A 19,707-nucleotide genomic window follows, 5' to 3' on the forward strand; every position below is an offset into this window, starting at 1 on the left:
GCAGTCTCACTGGTTGGCCCACCAAGCTCCGACAGCTGGCAAATGAAAATGTAAATACAGTCTGAAGTCTTTGGTTCACAGAGCACCGCGTTCCTGACAGTTCCTTAACCTGTCATACATGTTTCTCTTTTTCCAAGCGGGCTTTAACTGAAAGCAGCGGTAAACACTTTGGGCAATGCATAAATACAAGTGCTAAATAATAAAGGCAAATATGCAGCAGAAAGAAGCAACACCGCATTGGGAAAATTGTGCTTCATAGCCATCCAAAGTAAAGAAAAAATCTGGTTTGACACAAAATAAACCATTAGAGGCCACAGAGGGAGAAACACACTGAGGTCAGAGACTAGACGTAGCCTCGAAAGCAGGGGAGGAGAGAGAGGTGGGGAGTGGGACCCGAATAGCAGTGCAGTGGGGGGAGTGTCGGGTGTTGTCTAAGGAATTAGCAGAGAAAGTGGAGACTGAATCAGATATGGGAGAGAAAAACAAATCTTTAGGTGAGTCAATGACATGAGAGATGCTTGTTAGGTCAAATAATCTAAACGGTCCTGACTTGAAGTGACTCAGGGGCCAGACAGCCATGCTGACGGAGACTCTATTTATTTGACTTTGTCCAGGGATTAGAGCGGGAGGTGTCTGCTGACTGCCCCACGGACCAATCACATTGTCCCACTAAGCTTTTGGGGGGTGGGGGGGTGGGGTGGTGGCATTTCTGTAAGAAGCTGGTAAGACAGAACTTGACAAAACAGTTTTAAAATGTCCCTTAAGACTGCACTAAGAGACAAAACCGAAGCACTCGAACGCAACCTTGATCTTCCTCTTTGCCTGCAACACCCCCTGTTGAACAGAGCACATCTCCTGTGGCCCACTGACCTCTGACCTCCCACTGGGATTACGTGGAGCTGAGGGGAGGAGCCCTCATGTAGTGACAGCTTGTGAGCTACTCACATCACACTGGTCTCCTCCTCTCTCCTTACAGGATGCTATGCCACCCACCTCAGCCACCTCTTTCTTTGCCTCTCTGGGGAAATTCGGTAATAGCCTCTACAGCCGTCCCCCTCGTCACTGATGAGGCACCATAATCTCTCTGTGCTCACACCCAGAGGCATGCACAGTGGGATGTTATGATGGCTCGAACCACAACTTGACAGGAAATTTATGCCTCATTACAGGAAGTGGGCTGTATATTCTCCTCATCATAAACACCGTGGCAGGTGTTTTAATTCCTCCCCTCAGTCTCAAATTGATGAGACTTTTACTGTAAAAAAAAAACAAAAACATAACGCAACAAAGCCTCTGGGACACATGTTTCAAATGAACTACAGTTATAAATGTCTGCCATTATATCTGACAATTATATATATTTATACAGCTGTAAAGAAGTGTAAGAAAAATGTTCAATCTCAGAAAAAATCTCTCCTCTCTTGCCTTTGTTCAATCAAGTCTTGTGCTTTTCATCTGGAAATCCAATTTACCATTGTCTAAACTAGTGACATCTGAGTCGTGCAAGGCATACAGACACGAGACAATGCTCGCTCTCGTACTAGGAAGCTCCTCTATTGGTACCATGTGGACAATGAAAACACAGTTAATCTGGTCTTCATTAGCCAATAACCAAAGGCAAGTTGGTTAGGAGTAAGCGATACTCTACATCGGGAGGGTGAGACAGAGGGAGCCAGAGCCAAACACAACTCATCACAGAAGAGACATGCCAAAGGGCTGGCACGACCCGCGCACTGCTGCAAACTCTTGAGTCTGCAGCAAAGCAGCATAGCAGGACACTGAGGCGGGTAGATTATTCAAAGGTAGAAATTAACATGGCAAACTCTACCTGTTTCTCCAGGATGCGAGAGATCTCTCCCAGAGTTCTGTCCAGGCCCGACACTTTGTTGTTGGCCCACTGGCCACTGTCTTGGCCCTGCAGCTGCTTCAACAGGTCCTTCACCAGCCGCTGCAACCTGAACACACAGACACTAATTATCATTAATCTGTTTATAAACACTAGTTGACAGCTAGTGTTTCTGTGCTGCTTCGGGCCAGCCTCTATTTACCACGGTGGCGCTGAAACTAATCGTCAGTTACTTGATCAGCAGAAAATTCAGTAATTGATTTTTTTAGACTGCTGGTCTGACAAGCTTATCTTAAGACTTGAAAAGTGTACTTGACAAATTGATTTACAAAATTAATCAACAACGGATGTAATGATTTATTTAAAGTTATCATTTAAATTAAAATTAAAATTAAGCCAATGAAATCTGAATGTTTTCTTTAACAGAAACTCAAATCCCTTTGGGTGTTTAACTGTTGGTCAGACAGAAACTAATTCAATAAAAACAACTATTTCATTGCTCCTCTAAAATGCAACATCTTGCATTTTGCAATAACTCAATTGATATTTGTACCAAATTGTGATTTTACAGACCAAACAATTAAGTGATTGAGGAAACAAGCAGTGGATAAATCAGTTAGGAATATAATTGTTACTCGCTGTGCTACACCACAGCTTTATAAGCATTAGAATAAAACATATAAAGACAAAAATGTGAAACTTCAAATTCAGAAAAGTAAAACCATTACTTGGCCTTGTATGGGGAGTCGGGGACCTGTGTCTTTGCCTCCATTGACGTCTCATATTCCTTTGCCCTGCAGAGGGAGAAGTAGGAAAAAGTCTTTGAATCACAGAAAAAAAGTGTTTGGCCTGTCAGTAAAGAGCACGACGGATGACAGTATGAAGAGGAAAGAAAAAGTTCAAGCTGAGTCTGTTTATTTGGCCTGTCAGCCATTCACCAAGTAACTTGGCTTAAAATAATCAGACACTGGCTCTGTAGGGACAAGTGCTCTGCTGCCATTGACTCATATCCCCAAGTCCTAAATCTACCTTTAAATCCTTCTGGCTTTGAGTCTTATTTAACAAGGGAGGCTCAGGTTCTTTGCTTCACTCACTGTCAAATAACAGTTAATGGAGATTTCAAGCAACACAACCAGTATTTTGAATGGCTGACCTCCTGAAAGGTCACAGTCATTAAGGAACTGGCATCTCTGTGGCATAAGTCCAGGCAGCAGGCTGCAAAACACAAACTGTGTGTGTGTGAGCTGTGCACGCATGAAATTGTGTATCTGTCAATCAGGCATTCCCAGACATGATAAGTAACTATTGATCAGAGTAAGATAGAGCATCTTCCAGTTACCCATCTCTACACTGATATAATCAAACACTTCCTGGAAGACGATGGGAGACCGGCCCTGGACCAACCAAAGCCTGATCTACTGTTCACAATCTCTTGCTTTCAAGGGCAGCAACTGATAACTCACCTCACGGCTAGACCAGGGCAAAGAGATACCAAAACACTTCCAACTGATCACCTTAGGCATGTAATATTCAGAAATATAGTCATGTTATTTTACATGGAGCTCTTATTAAACTGTCTATGTTTCCATAGACTCAATGGGAATGGCATTTTAAATGATCATTAAAGTAGTTGAAGTCTAAACTAGAAAAAGCATTTCCAAGAATGGAAATGGTGTGACTGCTGATAGCAACTGAACGCTGTTGCAGAATTAGCAAATAGTGCAAGCTGTGATCACCATACAAATGTTTGACCAAGGTTGGAATCGAACCCACAACCTCATGGTCACTAGACTTCCACTCTGCCTCTAGGCCACAGTGCACACACTGTTACAGCGACTGTTGTCTGTTGATGAGCTGCACTCTGTCAACATCAAGAAAGCTTGAGAGTCAAGCTTGAATGACTTAGAATGAAAATTTCTGTGAATTTCAGGCTGAGAGCAGCAGTTTCAACATGAAGCAAGTTATCAGAAGTCAACAGAGGACAACTGGGAAAATAATTCACTATAATTGTTGTTGAGGCAAGATTTGAACCAGCAACCTTCAGGTCTCCAGACCAGCAAGCTAACCACTAGGCTACAGACAGAGACAGTATGTAAGGGGTATATATATATATGAATTGTTGAAATAGCACAACACCTAACACACTAACCATATGGCCACAGAGAACCTGAGTTACAATGAGCTTTATACTATGAGGAATCAAAGACTGTCCAATGACAGCTGAATAATTGGAATCAAAAGTCAAGCAATGATGTGAAATGACTGAGGCAGGAATCGAACCCGTGACCATATGATCACTAAACCTTTACTCTGCCACTCGGCTACAGAGAGCACACTGCTTTCAAGACTGTTGTCATTCATTGTAATGTGATGATGTGCTGCAAACTGGTACGAGTAATCAAGGAGATAACAAACACCTGTAACCAATTGAAGGCGGGGGAGGAGAGCAGAATTCAACATAACATAACAAGAATTCTTCTGTTGGATTCGAACCAGTGACCTTAGGGTTGGCAGGCAGTTACCCTACCCCCTACACTACAGTGGAGATGTGGAGAAGAGAGGTTGAGACTTTGATGAATGTGAGATTTTTTGTGAAAAAGTTAAATATTTGAAAGAGTATAAATAGTTAAAAAGAGAAAAGTAATGCCGATAAAGTTCAAAAAAAGCTGCACGTTTTGATATATGAATTGTTGAAATAGCACAAAGTATGAAGGACTAGAAGAAGACCGTAAAAAGGCGGAAGAAAATGGCCAAACAGAAGAACAATAGTGTGACTGCTTCAGCAGTCACACTAATGAGCAGTCTACATGATCAGATGGAAGAAAACTGAATCAATATAAATGTCTGTAGACCAAGCAAGGATATCAATATTCATTTGTGTCACCCCTCAGTATTAACTGTAAATATAGTTCCTTTCTGTGTCTTGCGAACAGGATAAATAAGCAGCACAGACGTGGCTCTCAGAGGGGGTTGAACTATATATGTCCTGTTTGTCATTCAGGATATTACAATATTAATCTCTGACAGGTTTATACCTAACTCAGTTAAAAAGGAGCAATTGCTGAGCAATTCATTATTGTGAGAAGCAGCCCATGTGAAATGGACCTCAAGCAATAAATAACAGTGATCAGCAATAAGGGAGAAAGCACAAATCTATAGCGTAGGACCATAAGCAGTTCACGATATGACAGGTCTCGGTCCCCTATACGCTTATTTCTTCAACAGATGCACATGACTCACAGAGAACCCCTGACTACACGACACAGACCTAGGAAAGACAACCAGGCAGAATTTCAACAGCAACAACGGTTACACTATGGTTTTACTGGAATCACTTAATGGTTCTACAGTTATACTCATAATCAACAACAGTTTGTCAACATTAATGGACTGACATCTGATAGGACGACTATAACATGTGAGGTCCCACAGGGTTCTATTTTAGGACCATTCTTATTCCTTATTTACATCAATGTATGACTGCAGTATTATCTTCCATGTTTCCTGTACTTTTTGCAGATGACACCAATTTATTTGACTTGCATTCTAATTTCTCTGTACTGAAGGCCAAAGTTAACTCTGATTCAGAAAAAAAGTCAAATTTGTTTCAATTAAACAAATTATCTTTAAATATATACAGTATATATAAAAAAATCTGGTTTTATTGCTTTAAAAAACAAAAAAGTATGTATATCTAACTGTTGTCTTTCCATTAGAAATAACTCCATTACATGGAGTTCTAATTGATGAAACTCTGATTAAAAAGCTGGAACACTCTCATTCAGCTTGCTGCTTCACTTTCCATGCCTTGTAAAGATTTTTTTTCAGCCTAATAGTGATGTTCGTAACTATAATACTAGACATGCCAACGTTTACACCTTCCAATGTTTCGTACCAAGCTGTGTCAATTATATAGATTTTTCTATAGATATAAAGGGGCTCAGCATTGGAATAGTCATATTCAAATTGCATCTCAGTCAACTTAACTTCAGACTTTCAAACATAGGCTTCGCTCCTATCCGATGACCCAATCTCTTCAAACTGATCATACTTGACCATAATTGACCCTCCTCTTTCCACTGTAAGGATTTGGCTGACCAGAAGTGTGCTTTGGGACATGTGTCGCACACTCCCACGCTCGCTCGAGCATGCATGGACACACTCTCTCTCACAAGTTTAGTTGTGTTCTATATGTGATTTTTGAATTATTCTTGCTTTTTTATTTTATGGTTTCTGTTTGCTTGTTCTCTTTACTGCTGTGGACTTGTTTACTGAGGTGAGATTCCCTTTCTAAGCCTTTCGGGGGTTTTTAAATCTCACCTGCACAACCTGTTTATTGTATTTTTGTTATTTTGTACAATAATATAAACAAGAAGAGGATAATAAACCTGAAATTATACAGATAATTCCCACTGCAATGCATTTAGAATGCAGTGTTAAGCTTTTAGGATCAACTGCACCACCTGTGGGATGCTTTCGCCTTGGTAGAGCTTTGTTTGAAAGTTGTTCATATATCTGTGCAAAGCATCCAGGATATATGTCACCAGATTTGTTCAAATTTGTGGCTATGGCTCTAAAACGGTTTTGAAAGGTTAGATATTATGTATTATGGTACACGTTTTATCCCTCTATAACTTTGATTCAGTATCCTAGAGTTTTTGATTGTAAAAAGTCCTATGAGTTACCTGTCAGAGGAGGGCACGGTTACAACTTTTAAAAAAAAGGTTAAAAAGTATATAATTTGTGCTTTTGCACAAAAATAGGGGAATTAATAAGCAATTTAAGGATACATGTTCATTTACAAGCAGATTTTCTCCCTGAATCTAAGCGCAATAGACTGAGTAACATGAGTTAGAGCCATGCTTACCACCTAATACTGTAGCCTTTCTCGATACAGGAGACTTTTTGTATACACACACCACCATCCGCGCTCTACATACATACAAAACACACTGGGCACTCTGTTCCCCGCTGAGTACACCACAAGCTGGACAGCCACGGACACGCAGCTCATATGAGACCATAAGTAGAGACTTCGCTTTCCAAGTTCAGAGCCCATCCTAACATTAACCGACAGCCTACTTACATGAAATTGTAATAGAATATTTTCCTTCCCAAAACACTTATTATTAGAGAACATTAGCCAAGCCGCAAAAAAACATGTGGGCTAAAATGTGTGCGCACTGCTTTATGACAGACCAGGGCTGCATGTAGGCCTAGTGAAAAGACTGGTGAGAACCACTCAAGTTTTACGGACACCATACAAGGTTCCAATAAAACGGTTCATTTCCACCTGGTGGTGAAGCGGCTCACCTTTATGTTTACTGGGGCTCTGTGTTATTTATGACCTCTGAAAGCCTGTTGCCTTTGAGTGCTAGTCTCAGCAGTGCTGCCGCAGGAGTGACAGTGAACAGAGACAGATCATGTTGTCACTTTCTCAGTACCACTGAGCCTCACAAAGCCAAAAACAGCAGCACTGTGAATAAAGCACCGTGGCATATTAGGTGTTTCTGCCGTACCCCTCTTTTGAATAAATACTTTCACCTGGACAGCAGAATATGAGTTCCCCTTTTAGAAATTTTACTCATGATCATATCATGATAAGAGGTTGGAGGCTCTATTCGGATCCTAAGTCTGCCTATTCTCACAGAGGGCCACTAGTACAAAAGAAGGATATGTACACCATCACAGCCATAACTAAATTAGAGGCAGAGATTCACCAGAAAGTGGTATAAAAGTCTGAAAGATCCTCTAATGAGTTAATGCAGAAATGGCTCCTCTCACTTTTTTTTGTTGTTTTTTTTTTTTTTCTGTGAACAACAAGAACCTTAAAAAAAAACAAAAGTGAGAAGTTACAGTTATTCATATAGGAAAATATATTTTTAATGGGTGAGATGAAAAGGCTGGAATGGAGTATATTAAAGTATGAGTATATTAGAAAATACTGTTACTAGGATATAGTCAAGGAATTACTGTTCCTCTTGTTGATGAATTCACAGATCCACTGTTAAGTATATATTATCCTGTATGCCATCATGTATGCTGTTCAATGTTTAAGACAGCATTTACAATACACCTCCTATTATAATATAAATAGCAAACAGACTGCACTTAATTGAGCTTTTCAATCCAAGTAGCACAAATGCCTTGGTCAGCAACTACTTGCTGAAATATCAACTCCATGAGTGAGCTTTTAAATTCCCTTCTAGATGCCAGTTTTCAGTTTTTCAATGGTGAACATATGAAACTGAGACCCAAGTACAGTATTAATGTTAAAGGATTTAATTATATGATTTATCACTTATGTAAATTTGCACAGGGTTGCTATTCTTAGCTCGTTTGTCTATAGAAATAATTAGCTTATTAGTTATAGGCAGAGATATCTTAATGTTTTTTAAGGTAGTGATTTTCCATGTAATATATAATATATATAATAAATTACTTTGATTAAAGCCATATCCAGCTAATGACACTTTGAGTTTGTATTTAGTATGCAAGCTTCCTTTTTGTGAAGTGTACATATCAGATAAACTGGTCATCCTCCCATGTGCATCACTAACATCTTATAATGAACATTGTCAACATTTTGTCTCTTTCTACCTCCCACCCTCCCTGTTGTGACACCTAGTTAAATTGATTGAGCTCAGGTCCAGGTTCTGACACAAAGCAGCTCTGCCTCCTATTTGTTGATTACTATTGATTTTCTTTGATACTTCATTTAAAAATCAATACCTCAGAAGAAGAAAAATAGGCATGGCTCATACATACTTTAACATACATCCTGTGCGCCGAGAAAGGCTTCAGGTTTGGCAAAACTGTGGCAGCAATTTGGAGGAAAGCTCTTTACAGGTGAAAGCTAGGGCACTACACATCGATTTGCAGTTTTGCTCCCCAATCATAGAAAGTGGTCATAAATTAAGCTCATCAGTGTTATCTTGTGGACAGCCAGGATGCACATAACATCTGCTTTCCATCTCCTTGTCACTCATAAAAAAGTCCTGGCACAGTTTTGTCCTCTGTGCCTCTGAGAGGATAGAGAGGGAGAGACAGAGACGCGCACTTATGAGACCTGAAAGGAGAGAGAAAATGGATGCGTTACCTGGAGTTCATCCTGGCACGGAGCTTCTTCGCCTTCTTTCGCGCCTTCTGCCTTTCTTCTCCATCCTTCATGCTCTCAGAAGAAACGGAGCTGTCTGTCACTATATCCACAATATACTTTTTCAAGGAGAGATGCTCCTAGAGTTGGAAAACAAACAATAGATTACAAGACAATGCTGGCAAGTTTCTGGACTATTAATTATTGCAAGCTCTTCAGTGATTACTGAGGGCACTGAAACTGTTCTACTCCTGAGACACATGATTTTGGTTTTAATTTGTCACTCTTCGCACTGCCTATTACGCGAGTCTGTCATTTGTAATTCATTCAATTCTCCACTTTCTTTGTACTGTCCTTGCTCCATGCCTATAATCTGAGGCAAAGCAAGAAATTATTTCAAAATGAAAATACTTCATGAATGAAAGTCCAATATATTGGAAGGGGAATCCCCTGCAACTGCAATTTTAGTTTTGGTAATGAATAGGAAATATCAGGAGGAAAAGGGGTAATATACACTTCTAAATCAGTCTCTAAATATGTGAATGTATTGTACAAAGTTAATAAACTGTTCATTTCTTAACAGTGAGTATAACTAAACCAATACAAGCTACACTGCAAAACAGCATAGCTGAGCAAGCTCTCTCAAAAACACACAAATACAATACACCAGCTAATTTTCCCATTATCATACAGGTTGTCCACCACCAACGTTGTAGCCACTGCATGTATTATGTGACATGTAGACCTACACTCCCCCCTATAACACCACTGAATCCTGTAATTACCAATAAACCACAATCTTTTGAAGCCATCCGCCCATGGACATGCTAAAGGGTTGGAGGTGTTGCTTCCTGTCTGGCCCTGTCAGATGATTCTGATATTTCCACCAGGAGACAGGGGGAATGTAACCCAATTTGAACAACATGATGCATGTGCAAGAAAGCAATTACCCAATTATGCTGTCATCTAGCACCCCAGAGAGTAGGATGGCCTCACAGATAAAGGGTTTTCCATTCAGCAGTCGAGCTAAACCTGCGTGTGGGATGCCATACCCTTCGGTCACAAGTGTTGTCAGTGCACCTGCTGCCTGAATAGATGATTTCACTTGAGGTTGTTGCAAAAAAACAGGTGTCCTTAGGTGTGCTACAGTGTGATTTAGAGCCACTGAATCAAATCATTTCTTTATCATTTTGATTTAAATGCCCTAAGACTCTATTTTCTTACAGTGACAGGGCACTACATGAGTCCATAATTTCCTCCCAAAGTTTGTAAAGTTATATGAGAGTTTCTGTATTTTCTTTTTTTCCCATTGGTTGAATGTGGGTGGAACTCCAATGGGAAAAAGTCAAGACGTAGAAAACTTTTAATGAAAATGTGATGACAGCTGTAGGTTTTTTTTTTTGCTTATAATGCCATAACGTCAATCATCTCTGACCATATTACACCAACACAGTTGCACTGACAAAAATTTGTAATGAATGTTCAATATCGTAGAAAAATTAGTAAGTTTTAAAGCAATGTTTTGTGCTTTAATGGTCACATACTGTAGGTATTTTATCACTAAGTTGGTGTTGATGCATGTGGAAGACTTAAAGTAAAATGGGAAAAAGGGGATTGATAACTTTGGAAATGAAAAGGGTTCTGCATGGGATTGGGAGGGTATTGTGTTTCCTGAGAAGGTTGTGTGTGTCTGCAATGGTACACACACACACACACACACACACACACTTCTGCCCTCTCCTCCCTGATACTACAGGTCAGTCATGGCCCATGACCGTAGCTGTCCCTCGCTTGGGAGGCAGCTGTTGTGCAGTAATCTCTCTGAGAGGGTATCCTGTGCAGTAGACACTCTCTTAATGGAATTGTTTCAGTAACACACCCAAAACATCTTTGCAAAAAAAGAAAAGAAAATCACACTGCTAACATAAAAGGTACCTAAAATATTAAACTGTCAAATAGACCATAATGCTGACACACTGACTAAGATACTTTGGCAAATAAATATATAATGATTAGAGCCCATTTCCTGTTGCTAGGAGGTTGGTCTAAATGAAAGTAGTGTAGACTTTGAGCATCTGAGACGATCAGATAGATAACAGACAGGTGTCTACCACTGAGCCATTGTAAGACAGCAGCAAAGATGATGGCCTCGGGGCAGCACTACCGCACGATACCGCAGATTGCCTCTGGTGGGAGTAACGTGATACCACTCTCAACATCTCTGCCGTTCACTGACACAAACAGACTTATCACAGATCTAAAAGGCAGCCCATACAAACACAAATTCTATGGGATATGTTCGACCACTGCCTTTTGAGTCACATACAAAGGCCTGAGAGATAGGCTTTCCATTTGGTGTGAAACAAACAGCTGCTTTTCATGTTGGCTATGAGGCAAAATATCATACTACTACACTGGATTGAGTTACCATCGTTTCAGAGGTTTGCATGACATTTTTTTAAACTACGTGCTATCAGTGTCATTTAAGGAGTGGAACAATCAGACAAAAGCCAAGTGAAAACTAGTCATTGGCTCCCTCTCTCTTAACAGCAGCTTTGTTGCTATAACTAGCTGACAGTCAGATCTCAACACTGGGTGGGGAGGGAAAGGCACACTCCAGCTGGCTGTCTGGATATTTCATCAAGGTTCTTAATTTGTCATCAGCAGAGCTTCAACGACAAGACCTTTACGACTATTCAGTGTATTTGGGAGGTCAGCTCTGATACCCTCTGCAGCCTGTTGATCCCTCTACTGGCTGTGCTACAGATAAGCAGAACAGAGGACGGCCCCCGCATAGCAGAAAGGACCAGTTCTTTTATGCTGTCATGTCTAACAGTGACAAAGAAATAAAGTCCTGAAGTCAGAAGTCTACTACCGGCTTCATATTAAACCAGGAGCGGCGGCGAGTGCAAAGAGGAATTGCAGCCCCATGTGTGCTGCCCTGTTGATACTCAACGTATTTTCAATTTAATGCACAAGTCGTCCAGAGTGAGGAAAATGACTAAATATGAAGGCTCGGGGCATTTGCTGCCCGCTTCCCCGGAAAAACTATGGAGTGACCTCTGTACGGTTGAGCCAACCATCCTTATTTTAATTAAAAATCTTTCACTGCACAGAGAGTTATAAAGTGACAGTCTGTAAAATAGTTGGCAGTAGTATGAATGAAACGGTGAGCACTGAAATTAAGTTTGATATAAATAACAAGTGGAAACATAAGTCACCTAAACAAAGTCTCCAGACATAAACCTATTACAGAACTTGATTAGCCAAACAAACGATATAAAAAAAGAAGCTCTGGACAAAGGAATATTATCTATATGAGATACTACAACCCCATAAAAATCCATCCAATCCATCCACATTTGGGTTTATCCAGATGTGGGTTTGGACAAGGATGACTAGTGAGGTTTGGCAGGTGAGATGCAATGTGGGAATACAATAAAGCCTTATTATAATGTTGTTGGTAAAACTACATCATACACAAGAACAGAGTGCAAATGCACTGTATATGAAGTAGTGCTCATATATGAAGTGTTTATAATGCTCTATTGGTCAAGTGCTTCTCCCCAATGCCTTGTTTATCATACTGTCACACTGAAAAAAAATGACCTGCATTTGGAAAGGAAATGATTTAGAGGGAAGGAAAGAGGGGTTATCAATTATTTCCTACTGAGAAAAGCTTTGAATGAAGGAGCTGCCGGGGCCAAAGGTGCTGCGTATAGCACCAACAGTTGTCAGCCTCACAATGAGCACCGCTGAAAAGCCAATCTCATATTGCAGCCTGAGAGGTTACCTTGCATTAACGAGCTGCCTTCCCATGGAAAGCACTCCTTGACAAAAACAGCCTGGAGACAAGGGGGTGATGTCACCCCTCCACTGAAGCACTGAACCCTAACTGTGTACATTTCAAGGCCCATTTGTAATCTCACAAAGCTAGCACCAGAGCCATGGAAGTGTATAAGGGGATATACACATACACACACATGCACACACACAGGGACGCATAAACAATAATAATGACCACGTCATAAAAGATAACCGCTGCTCCTCTTTGTCTTTTTACACGACACAAGCGACAGTAGAGCAGTATTCTCTGACGGGATGTGTGAGTGTTTGTTCCTGGCAGAGTGTGTGTGCTGTGGTGGTGGTGGTGGTGTGTGTGTGTGTGGGGGGGTTATGGTTACGCACCACTTCCTCATCAGAGAGCTCCCGTCCCTGGATGCTGCTACTGTCTCGCACGGCCTGTTGGTGCCTTTTGCCCTTGGTGTGGCTGAACAGGTGCACCTCCGAGGTGATCTGCAAACACAAACAGAGTGGTCAGAGGTCACTGCTGTGGACACAATGGACGCAGAGGCAGGAAAGGGTCAAGAGAGTCCCATGGGGTGCTGGTGAAACGATATACAACAGGGGCTTCTCAATGAGACATGACCTGCCTCGTCCTTTGAACCAAGGACTAAGCAGAGGTAATGTGATTTCTTACATGTGCCACGTTATGCTTAACATGTAAAAGATCACTTCAGGGTTGTACGTCATTGTATTTTTGTATTATAATACCTGGGCCTACAGCACAGTAAAGGTGAAGAACAAGCTCAACTCAAAAACTTTTGGGATTTTATTACTTTAAGGACATATTTGATATTTGAGGGGGGGAAAAAATCTAAAAATTATTTTCAAAATGTTTTGAATATTCTTGCCCTACAAGTAGCACGGGTCTGAGAAATAGTCACAACAAGAGGCAGCGTTGCTCTTCCATCTCTGGAAATAAGCCCATTTAGAATGGTTTGTGTTTAATGTCATTAAATAAAGTGCTTTCTGCTGACCCATCCATGATCTCTGGTGTCAGATGCTGGCCAAGGTCATCTGACGTTTTAACAAGATTTCCTCATTCACCCCCGGAACCCCCTCTTTATCTGATGCTGGTTTGAAGACTCAAGGTGTCCCACCCTTGTTAGCGTGGCAGCCGGTCCATCAGAGATAAATGTGTCTGTGTGGTGGATTTGTTGCCTGACACTTGAAAAAGCATAATCACGCCCAGTCATAAATCTCTGTTTTAAGACTCCCTGATTAATCAATGCAGTTAAATCCTCATTTAAATGTGCCCTCTTCCAAAAAATCCTCTGAATCACCTTCCAATCAGCATTTTAATGTATATATAGCCTGCCAAATAACACAGGAGATGCCCAAAGCTTTAACTGCCTTTTTTTATTCCTTAGATACATGTGCACTAACTTTATCAGGGTATAAATTCCAGATTAAATAACAAATCAAGTTTGTTTTAAAAGAAGGATTTTTAAACATCTTGTCTCCATAACAGAGGTCATGGAAGTTGAATTGTTAGATCTAACAAAATCTATACAGTACAAGTCAATGACATCACTGAGCATCTAAGAGTCCTGAAAGAGATTAAATAAAACTGTACATACCACAACACTGCACAGGGAGCACTGTTTCTTGCGTTCATATGGTGTCAGTTTGGGGGCGTAGTCTGTGTTAGCATGACGACCACTGCTGAGCTCAGCAGCTTTCTCCTTCCTCTGCTCAATTTGCTCCATATGCCTACGGCTGCTTTCATCATGCTATGGAAAAATAAAAAACAGTCATATGGGAAGTGAGGGTTCTTGTATGGTGTCCGTTAGAGAAACAAGGTGGTATAAGTATATAAACTTACCTTCATCTGAATTTTCTTCTGTAGCTCTTCCATGGCCTCCTGTTGAGCAGCACTTAGAGCAGCTAGACGTTCCTCTCGGTCCCTTAAGATAGGACATATAAAAGTAGTGTAAAACCACCATACGTTTCCCTTTCCATTGATCTAAATTACTTTTGCAAACAAACTCGGATTGGTGCTGCTACCAGTGTATATCCTCCCATCCACAAAGGATTTGGGACTACAAACCTGGCCCTTTCCCGTGCTGCATCCTCTCTGGCCTTCTCTTTTTCCTGCCTCTGCTGCTCAATGCGAGCCTCCTGCTCCTTCCTCCGCATCAGCAGCTCTTCCACTCTCGCCTGACGTTCTGCTTCCAGGACCCGTTTACGCTCCTGTAGAGAGAGTAGAAGAGAATGCAGAGATGCATTAATATGTAAAGATTATGTGTGTAAACGTTAAGTTTGAATAGACAATTGTTTGCATCACCTGCACGGCCTCATCTCTGGCCTGCTTCTCCTCTTGCCTCCTCTGCCTCTCCTCCTGCAGCTCATTAAGCCGTTGCTCATATTCATTTAACTTGGCCAGGGCATCGTGCCTCTTGTTTTGGGCTTCAAGAGTGTTGATGAATGCAATTTCATTCACCTGTGCAGACACATATACTTATACATGAGGATACAAACAAACACAAGGTTTAAAACATACATAATACATGGATGCATATGCATATACAAAAGCAGAGGTCGTCAGTTTTTGGCTCTCTATGGCATCAACGTTGAAAATTACAAAATATGTTAAAATAAATTGTATACTTTGGCCTGAATCAGTCAAATTGACCCCCTCCCCATCACTCCACAGACCTAAACACTCCTTTTCGAGGGACATGTGTGTATATATGAATGTAATGTAACACTAAGTGAAAATAAGCATGACTGCAAATGCCTGACTTAATTCAGAAAATTCCTCAGCTGTCACATGCATACTGTTACAGCTTTTCAGCAGATCCCCTTCTGTACCTTGGCTTCTTCTTCTTGAGCCTTCTTCACAATTGCTTGGAGCTGCAGCTCCCGCTTAAACTCGGCGTGTAGCAGCTTTTCCTCCATCATCCTCCGACGTTGCTCCAGCAACTCCTCCTTCCATTTCCTCACCTCCTTCTCCTGCAAAAAGTAGAGAGTGAGAAGCTGGAGTGTTAAAAAACAAATAAAATATACAGTACAGTCTCCAGGACAGGACAGACAAAAGATTCTTGATCTATCAGTCGCTACCCCCTCTAGTGTGTCCCCATGGGGATTAATGTGAATATACACCACTTCATGAATTTATGTGGTTAATCCTGATTTAGTCTTCGACTCACTCATCTAGCTATGGCCTGGAGAACAAAAACAAACTTCATGAAAGGCTGTTGATTTTGGCCAGGGGGTCTCTCTCACGACTGTCTGCGGCCAGCTGGCCTGGATGGGACTGGAGGTGGTTATAATATTTGGTGATTCTATCGGGCAGTGTGCTGACAGAAGCTCTCGCTGTGCGCCAGAGTAGTGAAGTTCTTTAGGGTGCTTTCCGTCAACTCGGCACAGCCTACTCACCCTCTCTAAGAGCTTCTGCAGTTTAAGCGTCTTTTCCTCCCGGAGTTTGTCCCTCAGCTGCTGCGCCTTCAGCTGTTTCTCCTCATGTTTCTTCTTCGACTCTGCGATGGTTCTGTCAAAAATATGGTAACAAATCATTCATCTCTTTCTGTGTCCTTATCAACAGTGGGAAAGGCGGACAGATTTTGATATGGGCCACAGCCTGTTTAGACAGTGTGGGTGGTAACCAAAAAAGAAAGAGAGGTCAAACATAGTAAGTGGGCCTTTGACTCTAAGGCTGCTGGGTTAAATCCCTGTCAAAATAATATGAGGGGATTGGAAATGAGTAGATTGTGTTGTGGTGCAGCTCGGAAGCTAAGAAGAGAAGCTAACTGCACTGTGTAGATACTGGCATAGTGTGTCAAGAAAATAAACCAGGTGGTTGAAAAATGGAATATATTATATTATGTATAATATATATAGAGCTGCATACAGAAAAGGTTTTTGCACCTTTTGCGTGATGGTGAGGACAATTTCTCATGCATGTGGATCCCATGTCCGGGAGGCCGAGCAGGTTCCTCTTCTACTATGTCCCCCCACGAGGTACTCTGACGCCATGGCTCCCGGGCTACAGGAAAGATAAGCAAAGAAAAGGAACAGACTTAAATGCAATGTGTGCCTTTAAAAAAAGAGTGAAAGTTAGGGGTCATTTCAACATTGAGCTACATACCATCATAATCTGCCAACATGTCACTCCAATCTATATTGGTTCCACAACTTCCATTTCCAATGCTGGCCTGTAAGGTGGAGTTTTGTTTTTGTACGTAAACACACAACGACAACAACGTACTTGGTACAAAATGAAAAAAGTTTGTATAAGTGACTGCATCTTACAGAGAAGTCACTTTCGTTGTCAGTCTCCAGCTCGTTGTTCTCGGCCTGAATTTCCCTGGTGAGCTGCTCTTCCTCAGCGATGGCGCTGGCGATTGCCTCCTCGTTGGCTTTCTCCAGTCGGTCAGCAAGCTCCTCTTTCTTGGCCAGGACCTCTGCCATGGACTGAGGCTGAACACATGCTTTAATTAACACTCACACATGGATTTCACTTCATAACACTAGGTTGTTCAAACCAACATACACAGTCAGTCACCAGAAACACAATAACAATAAAATTGCCCTCTGATATTATAAAAAAAATAAAATAATTTATATTACTTCGGAACATGTAACGCAAAGTTTCTAATAGGTTTCTTTCTTCCTCCTATGCCCATAGGGTGGGGCTGACAAATTATGCAAATTACCTGTCAGTATATTGTAGTTTTATTTTTTAATATAGTAGATAAATATTTTTAAATGGACAAACGTACTGGATTTTAGTTTCTGTGCAGTTGGTCTGATTCAAACGTGGGTGCACAATTCAGAGACCAAGGGGAACACCATATCAACCCAATCACAGTTTGTACCACACAATCATCACAAGAATCACAAGTGAGGAAGCATTCAATAGTCATGCAGGGCACGTTTACTGTGAGGATGAAGAGATGGCGGAAGGAGGCAATTGATGGTTTTGCTTTGTAAAACTGGATGATTGCTTTTTAAATAACTGGGGAGTTTATGCGTTTTCATGGTATGGCAATAATGAGGGAATGACTCCAGACACAGCAACTACTATGAAAAAAAAAAGATTATATTGGTAAACAGGGATGGCCCTTCCCAAAACCCTGTCTACTTTACATGAGGTATGTCTGGGAAGGTGAAAATGTTCTAACTCTTATGCACATGTGTATCCTGTCGACAGATTTAAAGCCAAAAAGCCTTCACTGTAGATTTGAACTGAAGTTTCTTTCCACATGATTTCTTTCACCACCTGTCAAAATGTGACAGTATCCCACTTGGAGGTGTAGGCATCCATGATTCAGCGTATGAAACTCTGCATTTACTCACTTCATGATGCTTAACAATAGTGACAACACCGGATGCAGACAGACAGTGTTCGCCAAAGATTTGACACTGGGTTGAATGCAAACTGGAAACTCACTCCAGGTTTGGCAACATGTTCTTGACTTGCACAGATCTTTTAAAAGTGGCCAAAATAACTAAAACAAGGACACCCTGGGAACACTTGCTTGAGCACAAAAATCCATCTAACTCACAGCTATTCTTCACAGTGAACGGCGCTAGAACAACACTACACAGATCTGCGCAGTCTTGCCTGCACATTTGGTCTGGTGGTTTCTTGAGACTGACTTTGTTTAGGCGGTGAAGGACCCTTGGGGGATCCCCGGCCCCCCACCCCACCCTCCCCTCCCCTCCCTTCCCCTCCCTCTGCTCCTCCATCTCTCAGCACTCACAGTAGAAAGCTCTGTGGGGTCCAGCACACTCTCCAGTTTCACCGCTGCCATCGGAGCCTCAGCCTGTCCTGGAGCAGATGTGGCCGTGCCCTCTGACGCGCCCCCCTCTGCCCCACTGTCCCCCAAGACCAACAGCGCATTGAGCCCGTCCGTCTGAGGTGGATCTGGGGATGAGGAACGGGCCAGAGAGGGGACTGGGACTGATAGGGTAATGTCTGTTGGTGGGATTGTGGCTGAGGATGAGGTGGGCTCTGGGGCTTGGGAAGGGCTATGAGCTGCTATGGGGGGAGGCGCGTCTTCAGAGGGTGCGTCGACACACTCCCCCGAGTCTTGTGCACTCTCTGCTGGGGGCTGCACCGACAGTCACACACAAACACACGCAAACTCAATTAAAAACATGCATATTTCAAGCAATTCATAAAGCAATAACCACAAAACAATACAAAATCAGACCAATCAACACACAGCTGAGAGCACAAATGCATGCAGGGAAGCTGATACTGACATGCCCTAAACATCCAATTATGATGAAAATACAGTCTGCTGATTGATTGGAAATACTGATTTGTATTTTCAAAATTAACCAATGGCTATAACACACTCCTACCAAGTGTGTCTGGAGGCATGACTAGAGTATTTATTTCATGAGAGTGAAAAAGGGTTTTCTGCCTCTGAAATGTCAGTGTACAATCAATCGCCTTAAAGCTGATACGCCTGTCTGGACAGTGTCTATGAATACCATGGAGCCCAAAACAAAAACAAATGTGGCTGATAAAATGGGTCTACTGTTACTCTGCTACTTGTAAATAATTGATACCCAAGGACTGCTCTGGGAAAAAGACATCACAAGGTACTGAACCTCAGTACCTCCATCGTGTGTCCGTTCTCTGGACCTCCAACCTTCTCCGGGGGCTCGGGCTCCGCAGGGACCTGCTGCTCAGTGTCCTTCTGGCTAGATTCCTTGGCCGGAGGACACTGAGGTTGGAGCTGTTCCTCCTCCTGTGCCGGCAAATGTGACTTGTTGCCCTTGGCGTTGTCCTGTTTCGGGGTGACATGAGCCAAGACAGGACTGACCTTGGCAACTATGGCAGCGGAGCGAGGCTTGGCAGTGCGGCCTCGCTGGACAGTCTCCCAGCCCTCGGCATCCTTTTTACCTGGAAAACACATGAAGCACTTCATAATTTGAGGGGAATATGATTTGTTGCTGTGTTCTC

General features: G+C 41.9%; 1 protein-coding gene across 4 annotated transcripts in view; it reads right to left on the reverse strand.

Annotated features, from left to right (window-relative positions):
* Nucleotides 1–19,707, reverse strand: part of scaper (S-phase cyclin A-associated protein in the ER) — a 61,228-nt gene that overhangs the window by 31,146 nt on the left and 10,375 nt on the right. For 2 of the 4 annotated variants that reach the window (XM_085779150.1, XM_085779151.1), the window contains exons 8-22: nt 19,361–19,647; nt 18,494–18,844; nt 17,040–17,207; nt 16,876–16,942; nt 16,656–16,773; nt 16,167–16,278; nt 15,600–15,740; nt 15,073–15,228; nt 14,836–14,978; nt 14,611–14,692; nt 14,366–14,518; nt 13,131–13,238; nt 8,946–9,082; nt 2,575–2,640; nt 1,829–1,955 (exon numbers count right to left, since the gene is read on the reverse strand). In XM_085779150.1, the coding sequence (XP_085635276.1) occupies nt 1,829–1,955; nt 2,575–2,640; nt 8,946–9,082; nt 13,131–13,238; nt 14,366–14,518; nt 14,611–14,692; nt 14,836–14,978; nt 15,073–15,228; nt 15,600–15,740; nt 16,167–16,278; nt 16,656–16,773; nt 16,876–16,942; nt 17,040–17,207; nt 18,494–18,844; nt 19,361–19,647 (2,216 nt within the window). The remainder of the gene's footprint in view (nt 1–1,828; nt 1,956–2,574; nt 2,641–8,945; nt 9,083–13,130; nt 13,239–14,365; nt 14,519–14,610; nt 14,693–14,835; nt 14,979–15,072; nt 15,229–15,599; nt 15,741–16,166; nt 16,279–16,655; nt 16,774–16,875; nt 16,943–17,039; nt 17,208–18,493; nt 18,845–19,360; nt 19,648–19,707) is intronic. The other 2 variants (XM_085779152.1, XM_085779153.1) reach the window with 1 other exon arrangement.

This window comes from Trachurus japonicus, chromosome 6 (genome assembly GCF_045865225.1).
Source record: "Trachurus japonicus isolate A0001 chromosome 6, Traja_1.0".
Taxonomy (NCBI): Eukaryota; Metazoa; Chordata; class Actinopteri; order Carangiformes; family Carangidae; genus Trachurus; species Trachurus japonicus.